The sequence below is a fragment of the Anas platyrhynchos genome, chromosome 1 (assembly GCF_047663525.1).
Source record: "Anas platyrhynchos isolate ZD024472 breed Pekin duck chromosome 1, IASCAAS_PekinDuck_T2T, whole genome shotgun sequence".
In the NCBI taxonomy this organism is placed as follows: domain Eukaryota; kingdom Metazoa; phylum Chordata; class Aves; order Anseriformes; family Anatidae; genus Anas; species Anas platyrhynchos.
In genome coordinates, this window is record NC_092587.1 from 171591463 (window position 1) to 171608194 (window position 16732).

A 16732-nucleotide genomic window follows, 5' to 3' on the forward strand; every position below is an offset into this window, starting at 1 on the left:
CACTGCAAAGTAATACAAACACACCTTATCTGAGCTCTAAAGTTGGAGCCAGTATCAAATCCTGAGAAGCAGCACCCAAGGGAGTGTGCAAGGAAAAGTAGCCTCAAAATATGTGCAAGTCTAAAGACTTGGTCAGTGTGGAAGTCTAGATGTGCAAGTCTAAAGACAAGGATGTCTTCTCTTCAGGGAAGCAGCTCTGCATGCTCACTACAGGGGCCTTTCACCCACTTTCATGAAACACTACCACAAAGTAAATAAATAAGTAAACTTTAAAAAAAACATGAGTTAGCTACCTTAGCTACCACTCTTGCATCTACTATGTAGGGGAACTTTATCTCTCAGAAGCTTAAAAACCATAACTGATATACTGAAGCAAACTTAAAAAGCAAACATTACAAATTTCCAGGGCAGTGGATGACTTTAACAGCTGCTTGAAATATATATAAATAAAATATATATTTATATGTAATACTATCTTAACTACATTTTGTTAATGCTTCATTTGAAAAATAACTTTACTTCATATTCAGTTATAACAAAAAAAATAATTGCAGAAATTCACACAAGCATGTGTCTGTATCAACTTTTCTTACCACTTTTCTTACCTTTAAAGTTCTAAGAAAGTTATGGTAAAATCTGGTTGGAATAGACAGTATCTTACAAACTAGAAGATTTGCAAGTTTGGAAGAACAATGTTCTTCCAAAAAACAGTTTGCTTTGTTGGAACACCAAGTGGTGTTGCAGTAGTTTAAATGTGGACAGAAGTCAATGCATAAGCTCAGTTCCACTTTTGTGCTAGAAAACATACCATTTTGACATGAGTCGACAGCAACACTAGGAGTAAGTTTGGGACTGAAAGTGATTCAACCACCCCTGTAGTCAAGTATAGTGAGAAATCTACTGCATCAAATACCACAACTTAAGGCTCAGTCACACGTGTTAAATGACTTTAAGATCTACTAATAACAAGCGGATAGAGAAGTCACATGCGTAATAGCAACAGAACAGCGAAGCGCATGGATGCCTACGTTATTTTTTCAAGGACAAGAACACTTTGCTGAAGGTTTCTGAAGCATTATTTCCTTTTCCACTCCTCCTCAAAAGTGTAAGCACTCATGCTGCCCTTCCCAATCCAAGTAGGCCAAGGCATAAATCCGGTGTACCGGAGTATCATCCCACTACTGCCCGATCATATTTCGGTCACTGTCTTTGGATCACACCTGGCAGCACTGCAAGAATAACAAGTGTTTAGTGCCATTCAACAGAATATGCCCCAAGGACAGAGGCAAACACTGTGGAGCAACAGAGAGTTTCAGGGGGCACCTCATATTTTGGACTGCCAATCCCTAAAAGCAGTTTACCAATGGCCCTCATTCAACTGACTATGTAGTAAGACACCTAAGAACTGAAAATTATGTGATAAAGTTTTGGATGTATAATAGAAAGCAAGAAAAGAAAAATCACTAAAGTAAAAGTTACTTTTACGGAAGCTTTCTCCTTTTTGAACAGAAGTATGGGTGAGGTGTGATCATCAAGTTACAGCCAACACTGCCCTTTAAGAAAACTAATCTTATGAAAGTTAGCACGAACACTTTTGATTCTTTCAGCCCACCAACAGACAGGAATCACAGGATTGTGTACTCTAGAACTGCTTAGGTCAGTATTTTTGAAACATGATATGCTCATCCAGACCTAAAGACGCTAGTTCTCCCAGCCTGCTTAGTATTATCGCAAAGCAACGCTGGAGAAACTACCTAAACCACACGATGCTGTTTTAGTGCTTTACGTGTTAGCCATAAATGAAAGCACAATCCAGCAAAGCCACTAAGTTAAACATCACAGTAAAAACATCCACAAAATGCCATGGGAAGTAATGACATTTCTCTTTAAGTTAAGCAGTTTTTCCTCAATTACAGCTAAACAAAGTTGTGTTGCGCCTTGGTAATCAACAATGAGCTTTTGCTTTGAGAACGACTTGCCAGTAGTTAAGGAGGCAGAGTGCTGACTAATAAGGGAACTACACTGATCAATTAAAAAATAAATAAATCCACTTCTAGTCAATAGTGCCAAAAAGCCTCCAGGCTAGCAAACGAGATGCAGAGATAGCACCATTCAGACTCATTGAAGCGCGCTCTTCCAAAGCACACAAAACGCTCAACTCGGGACTAACTGGTAAAAAAAAAAAAAAAAAAAAAAAAAAAGCCTCAAGCGTTTGACTCCACTTCTCCAACCTTATTGACCACCACAGGGTTAGTTAAAAGGAACAACGCCACCCCGAAGCCCCAGCCCTCAGCCAGGAGGGTGCAGACCCCAGGGGAAGGGCAGGCAGGCAGCAGGGGCACGTCCCGGGGCAAAAAGCCCCTGCCAGCCCTGCTGTGAGCTGTGCACACACCGGCCCGGCCCCAGCTGGCCCCAAAGGCCGACAGGAGAGGCCTAAAGGGCCCCACACACACCCGTGGGGAGCCGCCGGGACACGGGGGGAGTTGGAGCCTGGGGGGGGGGAGGGGGGCGGCTTCGAGCGCTTCATGGCGCGAGTCGAGACACAAAAGAAGCGAGCCCCCCCACCCCAAAATAAATAAATAAACGGATAAATAAAACACCACCGCAGCACACGCCGATATAGCGAGTTACGCCCCAAAGCCAACAAGCAACGGAGGGGCCGTGGGCCACGGCGCCGTGCCCGGGACACGGCAGGGTCCGGGTCCGGCCCCCGCGACATGGCGGCGGGCGCCCCCACTTACCAGCCCGACTCCCCGAGCGCCGCCCTCGCCCTGTCGGCCATGGCGCCTCCCTCCCGGCCTGCCTGCCTGCTCGGTGCCGGCGGGGCGGGCAGCGCCCGCTCGGTTTCCCCCCCGCCCCTCGGCCCGCTCCGGGCAGCCGGCCCGGCCGGCTCTCGGGCTAGGGGAGGGCGATAGAGGGAAGGGACGGGAAGGGAAAGGGGAGGGGGGGAAGAAAAAAAAATAAATAAAAAAATAAAAAAATGAGGGGGAAGGAAGGGGAGGAGGCGGCGCAGGCAGCGACGAACAAAGCCCGCGACCGGCGCCAGCCCCGCTCCACACCCCCGTGTGGCCGCTATAGGGAGGAGGGAGCCCGGCTGGAAGCTGCTGCCGCCATGGCGGGGAAGGGAAGGGAAGGGCTGAGGGCACGGCGGGAGGAGGAGGAGATGGCGGCGGGGCCCTGCGCGCGGCGGGGCTCTGGCGTGTGGCACCGGGTCCCTCGGCCCGGAGCCTCTGTCCCGGAGCCCTGGTCGGGATCTGTGTGGGGAAGGGGGGTGGCCGAGGACCTCATTTATCTCCAGCGGGAAGAGTGTAAATAAATACGGGTAGCACTAATAGCGCCGGGTAGGAAGAGTCCCCTCCATGTCCTCAGGGTGGGTGGTGGGGTGAGAAGTGGGTTTTCGGGGCAACAAGATGTAAAAAAGGCTGTTTTTACGTTTGCGTCTCTCTTAATGTTTTGCCCTGAAATGAGCATGGAACTTTATGGTCTGCCTTTTTAATGGGTTTTTATAACTTAAAAATATGGCACTTTTTTTCATTTTCACTGTTATATGTATCTCATTACTTCAGGCTACTTCAGTAATCGACAAAAAGTGTTTGTTTGTTTGTTTGTTGTTTTTTTCTTTACCTATGCTCTAGTATTCAAAGAAATAAGAAAAAAAAAAAAGAATGTGAGCAAGTCATCAGTTAAGAAAATGCCCACCCTAGTCTTGGTCCTCAAGGTTTCTGCCTGCAGGTCACTGAGCTGCCTTTTGAAAGACCATGACAATTAACATTAATCAGTCATGTCTACATGCTTCCGTAGCCAGACAGTGTCAAATGTTAAGTTTCAAAACTTAGGTACCAACTTTGTGTATTATGTACACCATGAAGGTGTATGCTCCTTCATGGGTCATTCTCATCCTTGGGATGTTGCAAATTTCATTCTTCATCTTCTTCAAATCAAAACTTGCTGTGTTTTGTTTGTTTGTTTGTTTTTAATCCACCTGAAAGCCTGGCATTGCCAAACTGACTAGCAATCACTCAGGAGAAGATTTACTTGTCACAAGCTGTGACTGCTGCTGTACTGACCAACGCTGTTCTCTCCTATATGCTTTGTCCTTATTCATACTGCATTGAATTGTCCTATGTAATATACAGATATAAACTCTTGGACAAAGGTTTTGTTGCCAACACATACATTGTCCTGCGTGACTGCTGTTTTTCAAGAAATTATACTTTTTTTTCGAATCAGTTACAAAAACTTGGTGCAGAAAAATAAAACAAAACCTACATTGTTCAGATGAATCTGAGTAATTTTTTGTGTTGTACGTATAACTCTTGAAGATTTTCTGATCTGGAGCCTTAGCGGAAAGAATATACTCTAGCCCTCTAATGAGATTCTGCTTAAAGTAGACTGACACATACATCTTTTCTGGCAAAATCTCAAAACAATGAGTGTCACACTCATGGAATTTTCAATCCACATGCTGGTCATTTAAAAAAAAAAAAAAAAAAAAAAGGAAATACTAATTAGGAAACTGCAACAACACGTTTTTGATGGAAGTGCATAGCAATCACCAGAGCCATCTACGCAGATCTGAATAAACTGAGCCAACCCAGTCATGTTGTTTATGGATTGAATAACCATATGACTTCGGGATTTTTAAAGTTTATACAGTCCCATGTCATGGCAAGACTCCGGATGAACAAGAGCTTCCAAAGCGATAATACCAAGGAGAAGTAAAACAAGAGCCCTAAGATATACCTACTGTGTGCCTGTACCAAAGTTCTTAAATTAGTAGCCTGACATCAAGAGAGTCACTCTGAAATATTAGTGGCTGAGTCACACCCTTCATTCCAGCAGTTTTGCATGATGAACAGTAGTAGCTGCTGACATGGAAAAGTAGCAGCAGATAGGTGGAATGGTAGTGCCAATTCAGTCACTTATTATGCAAAATAAATGGAAATAAAAGAACCTCTCATTTAGACTTTGACCTGGCTGCACATGAAATGATCAAGAAAAGGTTGTAAACTTTGTTGTAGCTCAAAAAGGGGTGCCTGTACAGCCAATTAGTAAAGGATGGAGTATGACCTAGGAGAAGATAATGAGAATTGCAGACTGTATGCATTACCTTATATTAGTTTAAGACATGGAAGCTTTTGCTAACTTAAATCTTCATCAAAATCAGCAGGCAATTATACTGGTGATTTACACCAGGAGATGGCTATCCATTGCAACTCATGGCACAAAAAGCCATCTGTAAAGAAAAGGTAGTAACCAACGTTGTTCTTCATCAAGGTGCATAAGCATCCATTCCCACAAATTCATTATATGCAAGATGATATATAAATATATACATATATATACATACACGCATCTTTTGTACATGAGAAGTTCCCATTAGTGCATGTTTCTCTGCGAGCAGAGGGCACTGCCCAATCTTTGCTATTTCTAGTTGCTGATAGCTGTGCTGCAATGCGAGGTAAATAATTAGGTCCACTCTAAAACAGAAGGTGATACAATGCCTGCCAGGCTGACAGAAAGCTGCAAATTGGAGGAATAAGACCCTCTGTAACAAGTGTTCATGATAAAACATTCTTAGAGCAGACCTTTGTATCCATCCATCGCCTTTTGAGTAAATGAGATTGCTGAAAGTAATGAATGTCAGACTACTTGGGGCTGTACAGAGACTGATCCTAGACTCCAGCACACCTGCAAGGGGCTCTGTGCCTACATAGTTTTCCCAGAAAATACAACATTGCATCATTCTTTACAAAATTCACGTAGACTCCTTATGTCCAAAGTATAATGTAGTTCGATATACTTCACTGAAGTTGAAAAACTCATTCCAGTTTCTCATTCCGAGCACCTGTTTCAAGTGTTAGCTGTTGAAAAGTGGGAGGTTAAAAGGCAAGGTCTGTGATGAACAAATAACACTGCTAAATTTACACATAAAACTTCAGGATTATTTGTGATACAAAATCACTTTTTATAGTATCTTTGAAAAAAGAGTAATTTTCAGTCACTGTGATGGCTTGCATAAATGCACCCACATGCCTAACTGGTTGACAGTTGCATTTAAAAATGCTTTGTGTGTAAATCAACTATGTTAAATTTAAGAAATACCTCAACCAGTTCCTCTCAGAATGAAATAGGGAAGTGTCATGGAGCAGAGGGCTGGCAGCTTCTCAAGGGAAGGCAAATCAGGAACAAAGCACACTAACAGGACAGGCAGGAGCAGCAACCTCACCATAAGGAACCACTGGGAAGTCCAGGTCTGGATCTGGGCCAGAGATGGTGTTTAGGGTCAGACACAGCCCAGTGGTGACCCAGTGGCCACCACGACAAGGCAGGTCCAAGCTTGTGCCAGGAAGCCCAGCTGGTGGCTCTGAGTTCAGGTCCAGACTGAAGAGCTACAAGCCCAAGTGCAGACCTTGCTGCAACACAACTGTGATGTAGCCCAAGCAGGGGCAGGTGGCACACCCCCAGCTTAAAAGCAGTCCCTAAGGGAAAGAAAGGGCAGGGCATTGCTTCTGGCTTCTTGACAGCAGCTCTTACTGACACTGAAGCCAACCTTGGACTCTGCCAGGTAGACTCCTTGGCTCAGCCAACAAAACTCCCAAAAGGGGGATGTGCTCCAGGCCCTGTCAACTAGTCAGTTCTGTAGTTGTGTTAATGTGGGAATCAGTCTGAGGAGCAACTTTTATCTTTTATCTTCATGTATCTTTGAAGATGGGTTTCTCTGTTTGTTTTTTTTTGTTGTTGTTGTTTGTTTGTTTTGTTTTTGTTTTGTTTTGTTTTGTTTTTTTAATGCAGAAACAGGCTTAATAGAAAAGCATTCTGAATCATCCAAAACCAGGGCGCGAGACATAACAACTTATTCTGATATGTCTTTTATAAAGGGGTTCAGCTTACAAGGAAAACTGGAGAATTATTAAACTGGAGACTGTATTTGTCTTCTTCAAAGAAATAAAATGCATCTAGTACTTTTTATCTTCAAAGTGCTATACATGAAGTTATTTATATTTTAATGCAATCTTCCTAAATCAATACAGTTGTTTCATTAAGTTTTAGATGTATTAAATTTACTGTTTATATATTATATGTGTTCAAGGTATGACATGGCTATTTAAAGAGGTAGAGTGGTAAATGGGGAAAGACATTATCTAATATGTCATCTTAGTAGTGCTAACTGCAAGTATGCAACGATGTCCAATAATGTAATGTAAGACCAAAGTAAGTTAAAGTGACCCCTCACCTATGCTGTGCTCTGCCTCTAAACCACATATAATTATGCAGTACAGCTTGCTTTTCTCCATTACATTCAGATTATTAACCAACAAAGTGTAAAGTATTACAACTTAATGTTATATGAGTATCATACTGCTTGCATATCTTATATTTATTTGCCTTATTTATTAGAAAAATAGGAGGCTAAGAGGAGAAATTGGATTTAGGCAGCAACTAGCTCCTGTTGTTTATTTTAGCAAAAAGTAACTAAATCCTGTGATTTCTTCACAAAGTCCACAATGTGTGCAGTGTGGGATACAGTAACAGATGGAGGCAGTCCCTCTTCTGTAGTACCAGGTAATGACAAGCATGTAAAGATATGCCTAAAAGGCAGTATCTCCTGAATGCTGCTCATGTGATCTGGGACAACCTGATCTATGACAAAGATGTCATTTCCACCGTGCTCTGTACTTGTAAGTACATAAAATGTTTGGTCTGCTTGAGGACCTCCTTTAGGGCAGTGGAAAGGCAGAGAACAGGCAGAACTAGCACATAGGGCAAGACAACAAAAGTTAGGTGGGCACTTCTTGTATCAACCCCACAGGTTCCCTTCCGTGGATTGAATCATCCTGGCTGCCCCCATCTCCTGCCAGCTCAGGCTCTGCTCACTTTGGTTCAGCAGCAGGCTCACAGAAGTGGGGAGCTGAAGCTAATGACTGTGCCTGCCAGAAATGGGCAAGAGCTGAACCCAGTGACACTGCACGGGTTTGGCATCATGCACACCAATCTTGAATGCTGAAACCAACAGTGGGATGGAGACCCTGAACACCAGCCTCTGTGGGAGGCTCCCACAAGGACAACAATGCCAGTTTGGTCTCCATTTTTATTTCATCTTTTGCACAGTATGCTTTCTTCATTGCATTATATAAAGCTCCTTTTACTGAACACAAGAGCCAACAATCTCTACCCTGGATATGTAGCCCAAGGTAACTGGGCCCTGAAGGTAAATGGCCTTCACTTCATGTCACTGTACTTCTAAGAGTGTGCTGGGGTTATGGAGCTGTTTCTCATGCTGTTTTCATGAGCCAGGAGAAAATATGCCTTTTTATTGCTATTATTTTCCTTTCTCTGAAAAACCTGCCCTGGGCCATAGCTTAAAAGGAGTTTGGAAGCATATTTAATCTTAGAGGGATTCTAGATGGCCCTGGTAAACAAAAGTGACGGTCTCTCAATGCCCTGTGATGGGCCAGTCTAATCTGATTTAGCTGCAGTCAGAAGGATCAGCTTTACTGCACGCATTGTTGCTGTGCTTCAACCAAAATAAGCAGGGCTGCTTGTGAATGTTTTATCTTTTTTGTCTGAAGGGGAAGGGCGGTAGTCAGCACTCAGTCAATATGCATATTCTTTTTCTGCCATAAACTTCCCCAAGTTGTAGACAAGTAGTAAAGAGGGCTAGTTACTACAGGTGTTTCTCACTGGGGAGGTGTTTGCTGCGGGTGAGTAGCCAACCATGACCAGTTTGTCTCAAGACAGTCAAGGGTCTGTCATCTGTTACGGAACTTGGAGAAGGAATTGACTTTTCACAGAGTAAAGAGAAGGGAAAATTACATAAGTAATGATTTTTTAAAAGGGGAGAGTGAGGAGAGAGGCATAGAAAGGAGCAGGTTGAAGAGATGAAGCAGAACAGAAAGAGATGAACAGCAGGCACATCTTGAAGCCTGGAAATTAAGAATTACAGTCTTGGATATAGTACCACCACCTATAGCCAGAGACTGTGTAGCAAGGGTGGTGTTGTAAGGAGAGATAACTTTCACTAAGGCCACATATAATATTTTTGTCAGGCTGCTGTAATTGATTTTGCCATCTGACTGCCTGCTCCTGGACCCTTTCAGTTTGAACACACTCACCACTTTCTCCTGCAAGTCACTAAATGCACGCAGGCTGCGGTGATCTTGAAGATACAGTCCATGCTGCCATTATGTCAGTCTTAAATACAGCATCATTGCTGTCAAAAGGCAATTATCAAGGCACTGTGGTTGTCAGGATAAGGCCATTTATATATGGCATAATGATGCTATTGCTAAGTCTATGCATGGCTGCTTGTCAAAACTTGGACAGTTCTGATCTGAATGTTAGCGCAGACAAGGCACTGCAATGATCACGAGGGTACGATGGATCACTGAGTACAGCAGAATGTAATCTCGTATAATTATGACACTGGCAAGCCCCCTCAGAGGGCCAGCAGAAGGGCTTGTGTTTGTCAGTGATGCTGGCACAGCTCAACCTACTGGTCCTCTGGACACTGAATTGGTAAATAGCCAGGGAGCAGAGGATCAAACAGCATATGGCTTCGCAGACTTTCATCGGGCTGCAGTAAACATCCCAGCCCTTAACAGCTGTGCCTCATCTCTAACAAGATTACCTTTAAGAGACTGATACCTTCTGCACTGAATGGAAATCTGGAAATAAGTGTGCTGCTGTCAAGGCTCTGCGTGCACTGAGAGGCTCTGCAGCCTCTTCCTTCCTCCTAGGGCTTTGGCTGCCTGTGTTCCAGTCCAGCACTGATACGGTGCAGCTGTAGCTTTGGATCAGGCTGCTGGGAAAAGAGCTGTGTGAGAAGGAGCCTCATGGGGGCCTCCTGCCCTTTGCTTGCAAACTGCGCTGAAGCTCAGGCCTCCATCCTTGAGAGCCCTGAGCGGAGAGCTCCTGCCGGTGTCTGGCCATGTGCCTTGCTGATCCTGAACCAATGATTTGACTTCCTGAGTTGACCTTGTCCCCACTTTACCACTGTTTAGTAGATTATCATGTTTGGTATTTTTCATAGAATCATAGAATATCCTGAGTTGGAAGGGACCCATAAGGATCATCAAGTCCAACTCCTGGCACTGCATAGGTCTACCCAAAAGTTTAGACCATGTGACTAAATGCACAGTCCAATCACTTCTTAAATTCAGACAGGCTCAGTGCAGTGACTACATCCGTGGGGAGCCTGTTCTAGTGTGCAACCACCCTCTCGGTGAAGAACCTCTTCCTGATGTCCAGTTTAAACTTTCCCTGCCTCAGCTTAACACTGTTCCCATGGGTCCTATCACTGGTGTTAACAGAGAATAGGTCACCTGCCTCTCCACTCGCCATCACAAGGAAGTTGTAGACTGCGATGAGGTCCCCCCATAGCCTCCTCTTCTCCAGGCTGAACAGGCCCAGTGACCTCAGCTGCTCCTCATAGGTCTTCCCCTCTAGGCCCTTCACCATCTTTGTCGCCCTCCTCTAGACACTCTCCAATAATCTTGAATATTGGCTGACCCTGGCCACCAGCATGGTACCTTCTGAGGTACTGTGGGATTGTGCCCTTCTTGGTGGGATCACCGCTCTCCTTTGCTGTCACCCTTAGCTCCCAGCTTGCCTTCCCTTGCAGGGCAGCCCATGCATGCTGCCTCCTGAGAGCTACCTCCCTAGAGCTGTAAACTGTGTTCCGTCAAGAAATGTGTCCCACCAGCAGTCAGTTCATATCTGAAATAGATATACGTGTAAACTGAACAAAGCTCAGTAACAATTGAGATATTGCTGAAGGCCAACTGCTATCCATGCAATCTCTCAAGACGGTAACTACCCTCCATTAGAAGAACAGTAGGTAGGGAATCTCTCTGAAGACCTCTGCTTTCTTCATGCTTTTCCTGCCTTTAAGTTGAATTTGTCATAGTTTGTCTCAGTGAAACTAAAGTTGATAGTAATGGACACCACTGGGCAGAACCGCTGATGAAGGGCTGCATGGTGAAATCACAGTACCCATATGGAACTGATGAGTTAAGGAAAGCACTTAGAGCGCTGTTCCAGGCATGCTAAAGGCCTTGTGGGATAGGTGTCATGTGAGAGGGTGCCTCACACAGTGTTCAGGTAGCTCTCAGGGTGATATAAAATACCTGTGGTATGGGCATGGATGGAAGACCTTAGAGTTGCCTACCCACCCTCACTGATGCCCTTGTTAAAGCTAAGTCCATTCCTCTTAGGGTGGGGCAGCAAAACCTAAACACTGCAAATGGTAGAAGCCCATAGTGGTAGAACCTAGTGCAGGCCCAGGCACCATTATCCTGCATAATACACTAACGGGATATGGCCTTCATTTTTAACATAGATTAAATCGTATATTGCAGACGCACAGAGAAGCAATGACTACCTATTATGCAGCAATATATATGGCTGTACAGTAACTCTGTATATTGGTTTTGTTAATATTACTACTAAAAACATAAAGTTTAAATTTTTTATATCCATAATACCACAGAAGACATCATCTCTCTCTATGGTCGGTTTGGGGCATAAATGGTCCAACAATCTGTGTCAGCACTTGACTTAATTGCAAGGTGGGAGAAGAAGACCAAATAAATAAATACTGTTTTCTCACGGAACTCTAAGAAGGTTATTTTCAGATCATAAAAGATTCACTCTGTAGTTTTCCTCAAGTGCCATCATATGTTTGTGCTTGAGGAAAAGCAAGTTATTGGAAATCTATGCCAGGCTCCAGCTAAGCAGTTGACTTTCTATCCTTGATTGAATACACACTAAACAGGCAAGAATGTTTTTGTGTTATTTCCTGGCAGTGAAAATATACTGTGTCATGTATCTTTCCTATTCAGATGTGGAAGCTTTTGCCTACCACTGCTTTTTCCCCGTAGTCTGCAGTCCCAAATCAGCACAGTTTGGAAAAATAACTAAATTTCTTAACAGCTTTCAAGAAGCAGCAAAATCAACTTCTGCGACACTTATAACAATCAAATGCAATAACTAGGCAAGTTATTTGCTGACCTTCACTTATGAATGATTCAGTTCCTTTCTCTTGTGATTCTGCTTTTATTTATATATCTTTTCTGTCTCTGTTGATTTTAGTTACTTTTCTGCCCTCAGTGTTCTTTGTTTCCCGCCTGTTAGCAAACACAAGAAACAAAGAGAATCTGAAAGAATCAGCAGATCTTCATAGTATTTTTTTAATCTTCTTTCAACAGAGAACTGTGCCATATATTGTGAATAGCTGCAGAATTATGAAGGGATAGAATCATCCTTAAAGCTGCCTTACATATTGTAGGTTATTAAAAGAAACATTATTTTTCCAGCTATATGTTTCAGATAACTTTTAGGTTAAATTCTGCTGTTCTCGGAGGTAAAGAATGAAAAGAAGCAGAAATGCTGGAGCCCTGAGCAACTTCTCATTATTCGCAAGTATGCACTTTGAACTTCCTTGGCTTCGATATTTATCCTGAGCGCCCAAGATATGGAGTCCATACAACAACAGGGGGATAAAAAAGAAAAGAAGAGCTTCGAAGACAGAAAAAGCTGCACAGCCCCAAATCTGCATCTGCAAGTGGGCTCCCACTGCCACAACTGTTTTAAAAGCCATATCTCCCTTAATTCTGTACAAAGATTCAGTTTTTCCTCAGCCTACAGAAAACAAAACAAAACAAAAAAATGATTCAGTTCAGAAGCAAATACATGTGCTAATTCAGCAACTACTCTATGCAGAATCCAACAGATGAGAGCCTGGGGGACACAAGTATGCTCCAGAAAGCACAGTGCTGTCTGGCAAATAAGTGAACCATTGAGAACTGGCACTCACCATGAAAAATAAGCAAAAGGAAGAAGGAAAAAAGAAAAAAAAAAAAGAAAAAAAAAAGGGGGGGGGGGAAGTGGGGGAGAAATGAGAGATCAGAACAAAAATTTCTAGAGGAAGATAATAACAATTGAGAGAATAAAGAAAAGATGACAATAACTGGGCCACAGCCTGGAGCAAAGATTTGGGCTACATGTGCCAATGGGAATTCAGTCCAGTAAAAATGCAATGAATCAGAATAATTTTTTATTATGAAACAATAATATGTCACATAATGCTGCTAGTAAGCAAACCAAAGTAAACACAAGATACAAATATACAGATAGGTCATTAAGGACTCCCTTCTTTCTCCTTTTACAAATTGCCTTTCGGCATGGAGGGGGAATACAGATTTTATAAGTTTATATTTTTCCCTCATCTGCCTGCAAAGCCAGAAATAATCAGTACTCTGTTCCACCCTCTATAAAATTCACTGAGGCATTCCTTTAATTATGCTTACAAATGCTTATGCTTGTGGGGCTACAGTGTGAACCAGGCGCCTGGCTGGAATAAGGGGAGCTGGAGAGAAGAGATGCTGAGGTTTTTATTTTAAAACAGATCTCTTTTCTGATCTGATTCACACTGCAGTCCTGCAACCACTTGTGTTGACATAGGGGTAGAAATTAATTAAGTCAGCACTGATGTTGAAGACAGTATATCATCAGATCATTGCCTCTTTGGAGAAAACAAACCCATTATTTGTGGAGCAGTGCAGCTGCAAATTAGAGGTGTGAGGAGAACGCATAACTGAGGGGCATATGAAAGGCAAATGTGAGAGGGACAGGAAATGTGTGTGTGGGAAAGGCATGTGGAAAACAATAGGGGGAGAGGGAAAACAGGGTTAAAATGTGGTATGGATGCATTGGCCAACTCACTGACAATTTTTGTAGAGCCTAATTAAAACTTTCCAATTTTGCTAGGTTTGTCTATTTTCAGATTTTCTGCAATTACTACTGTAACTGAGACTTCCCAGGTTTACATCAGCAGCTACGCAGGCATGGGACTACCATACTTTTATCACTAAAATTGAAACAGTTGTTTCCCATTAAAGCACAAAAAGCAAAGCAGAAGAGCAGAATCCACCAGCAGTTTTTTATCTATGCCAGTGCTTGCAACCACGTTCACTTAGCCCTATAAACAGGGTAGCCTGCTGTTAACAAATATCGCCTGAAGTAAAACACTAAACAATCTAAAAGAACCTTTTATACCTATTTTACATATTTATTTCCAAACATCTCCTAACAGTTGCAGTTAATGCATTAAGGTGCCCAATCCCTACTGGCTGTGCAAATCATTCTTTCCCATTTACGCCAGCAGTATTACCATGGTTACATTATGAGAATGTCTTAACCTGGCAGGTGGCTTATCAAAATGCCTAGTACCTAGGCAATCCTGGTAAACAATCTCTATTTTTCCATCAAACAAATTAGTGTATCACATGCTCTGTTGTCCAGATCATGGTGCAGATCATTTGTTTCTTTGTTTCTGGGTTAAAAAAAAAATAAAAATAAAATGTAATTCTCTTAATATTACTACTTAACCATTGCATAATTCCTAATGAATCATTTCTTAAAATGCAGTTTCCTCTACTCGCACTTTGATACATCTAAAAATCTCTGTAAAGTCAACAACAATAATAATAACAAAGCCTTTTGAAACCCACAAAAAGCCAATGTAAGGTTTATGTTTATAACTGCAGTTAAGAATGGATTTTAAATCTGAAAAGATCCCGTACCAGCTGGAGGCTGGCTAGCTTTTACTTGTGTGAGAGGATTATTTGGAAGATGCAAAGCTCTGTATTATTGTTTTCTAACTGATGTTTTCAAAGATAAATTCCTGAAGCTTTGCATATAGATTCAGATGTAAACAGTTGTGGTTGACAATACCAGAATTATTTTGTCATGGAAGTTAGAATATTTGGCTACTAGGTATCGAGACAAGTCACTCACATACAAACAGCAAAACGTTCCACAGAACTTGAAGCAACATGCCTTCGTGAGAGGATGAAGAACCAGGAATACAGAAATAAAAATGAAAACATAACGGTTTTAGCATTTGGCTAAAAACTGCTAGCAGTTTTTTGGATTGATGCTCCTGGTCATTGCAAATCATGGCCTAATAGAAAGCCTTAATAGCTCAGTTATTTTAGCTGTAATTCTAAAGATGTTGTAATTGGCCCAAGTCCTACATGCAAAAGCTTGCTTATATTTTTGTTGCCTGGTGTTTAGTGAGGTGAGATGCTAAGAAGCAGAGAGAATTTTCATTAACACTTTCACGCTGTTTGCCAAGATGTATTTTCTTACCTGAATATACGTCAACGTAGTAACTTAAATATAAGTACCTAAAGTATATCACCCTGAAGCATGTAGATGTTCACAGATTCATTCATATCACTGACCCATACATTTTCTGTTTCACTGCAGAAAATACCTATCTGTTGTGTTTGTCAGCTTATGGGCACCTCTCCTGGCTCATACTGACTCCTCTGCCACGTTGGCGAAGCTTCTTTCCTCCAGTTTTGGACTGTTGCTTTCAAGTTCAGAGACTCTGAAGTCTCGAGTCACTTAAAAGTGACTCCAGGAACTTTTTGCAATAGAGGAGAAAGCCGAAAAGCCTTCAGTATTTAAATAGAAATGTAAGTTTTGAGTGTAGTATAAATGCTTCAGATCTCTTAACCTTATTCATCAATTAACATAGCTGCAACAGCTGGGTTTTGATCCATATTTTCAGAGAACAGTAATGCTGCTGATACAGCATTTCCAGTTCCGTCAGAGGAATACTGAAGCGGTTTTCAGAACATAATTTAAAAAGTACTCAGTTGACAGGATGTTTCTTCAGGGAACCATTGATCGCATTCTCAACTTGCAACAGAAACAGAGATAGTCTTCATTTTAATTTCAATATTAGCAATGCCTTAAGTGACGATCACAGCTAACCCATTTTAATGACAACCCTGAATGTTTAGAAACTCTAGCTATTCAATATACTTCTGTGCAGAGAAACAAGAACAGATGGATACTTCCTTAACACCTGCTGCTGTGGGAGTCTTTTGAAACACTTGCAAGTAAGAAATTATTACTGCTATAAAATGTCTCTCCGTTTTATTTGTTTAGAAGATTTCTATAGAGCACACATACAATTTATTTTAGGTTTCTGAAGTTAGGTTGTACTTTTGGAAAGCTAAGGAAGTATCACTTACTGAAGGAAAGCTTATTTCTATGCCTCATAAAAAGAGGTTTTAGGATATTAAATTGAAGATTTACTGCAATCTGTTGTGTAAGCAGGCCAAGAGATGTGCATAGTGTGCTACTACAGGAGTACTAGAATAGCTCCAGGGACTAAGAGCCCAGTCCTGCAAAGCACAAGGAGTTCCAGCGAACAAGAGAAAGCTTTCTAGGGGGAATCACAGAAAACTGAAGCCTAATGACTTTTTTTTTTCTTTTTTCTTTTTTTTTTTCCCTCAACTACGCACATTGCAGAAAGATGAAGTGCAGAGATTTTTGCTCATAATTGTCTTAATGGCCTTCCTTGGGTGGTTTAAATTTTCCTTTGTTTCTACATGTAGCCAAAAGGAGAAAGACAAATTATTTCATAGGTTTGGAAAGCTCTGCTCTCTCCATTCTCTTCTGAAGTTATATTCATTGCTTTTTGTTTTGTTTTGTTTTGTTTGTTTTTTGGGGGTAGTGTTGTTTGTTTTATAGAATCTCATATGCAATAGATTAAAGAAATAAAAATGTAAATTCTAAGGATCTGAAAGTAAAATGTGATTAGGAATTTTTATCCACCTAGATTATTTAATGAGATTCATTTTCATTATGATCAAGAAATGGCCAAAAATAGCCATAAAAACTGGTTACTTTAAATATTAAAAAATAAAAAATA

General features: G+C 41.8%; 1 protein-coding gene across 2 annotated transcripts in view; it reads right to left on the bottom strand.

Moving 5' to 3' along the window:
- The window catches only part of TDRD3 (tudor domain containing 3), a 104312-nt gene extending 101273 nt beyond the window's left edge, over nucleotides 1-3039 (bottom strand). Inside the window, exon 1 of one of the 2 annotated variants that reach the window (XM_027472689.3) lies at nucleotides 2742-3039. In XM_027472689.3, the coding sequence (XP_027328490.1) occupies nucleotides 2742-2782 (41 nt within the window). In that variant the 5' untranslated portion in view covers nucleotides 2783-3039. The remainder of the gene's footprint in view (nucleotides 1-2741) is intronic. The other variant, XM_027472692.3, reaches the window with a different exon arrangement.
- Nucleotides 3040-16732: the final 13693 nt, after the last annotated feature.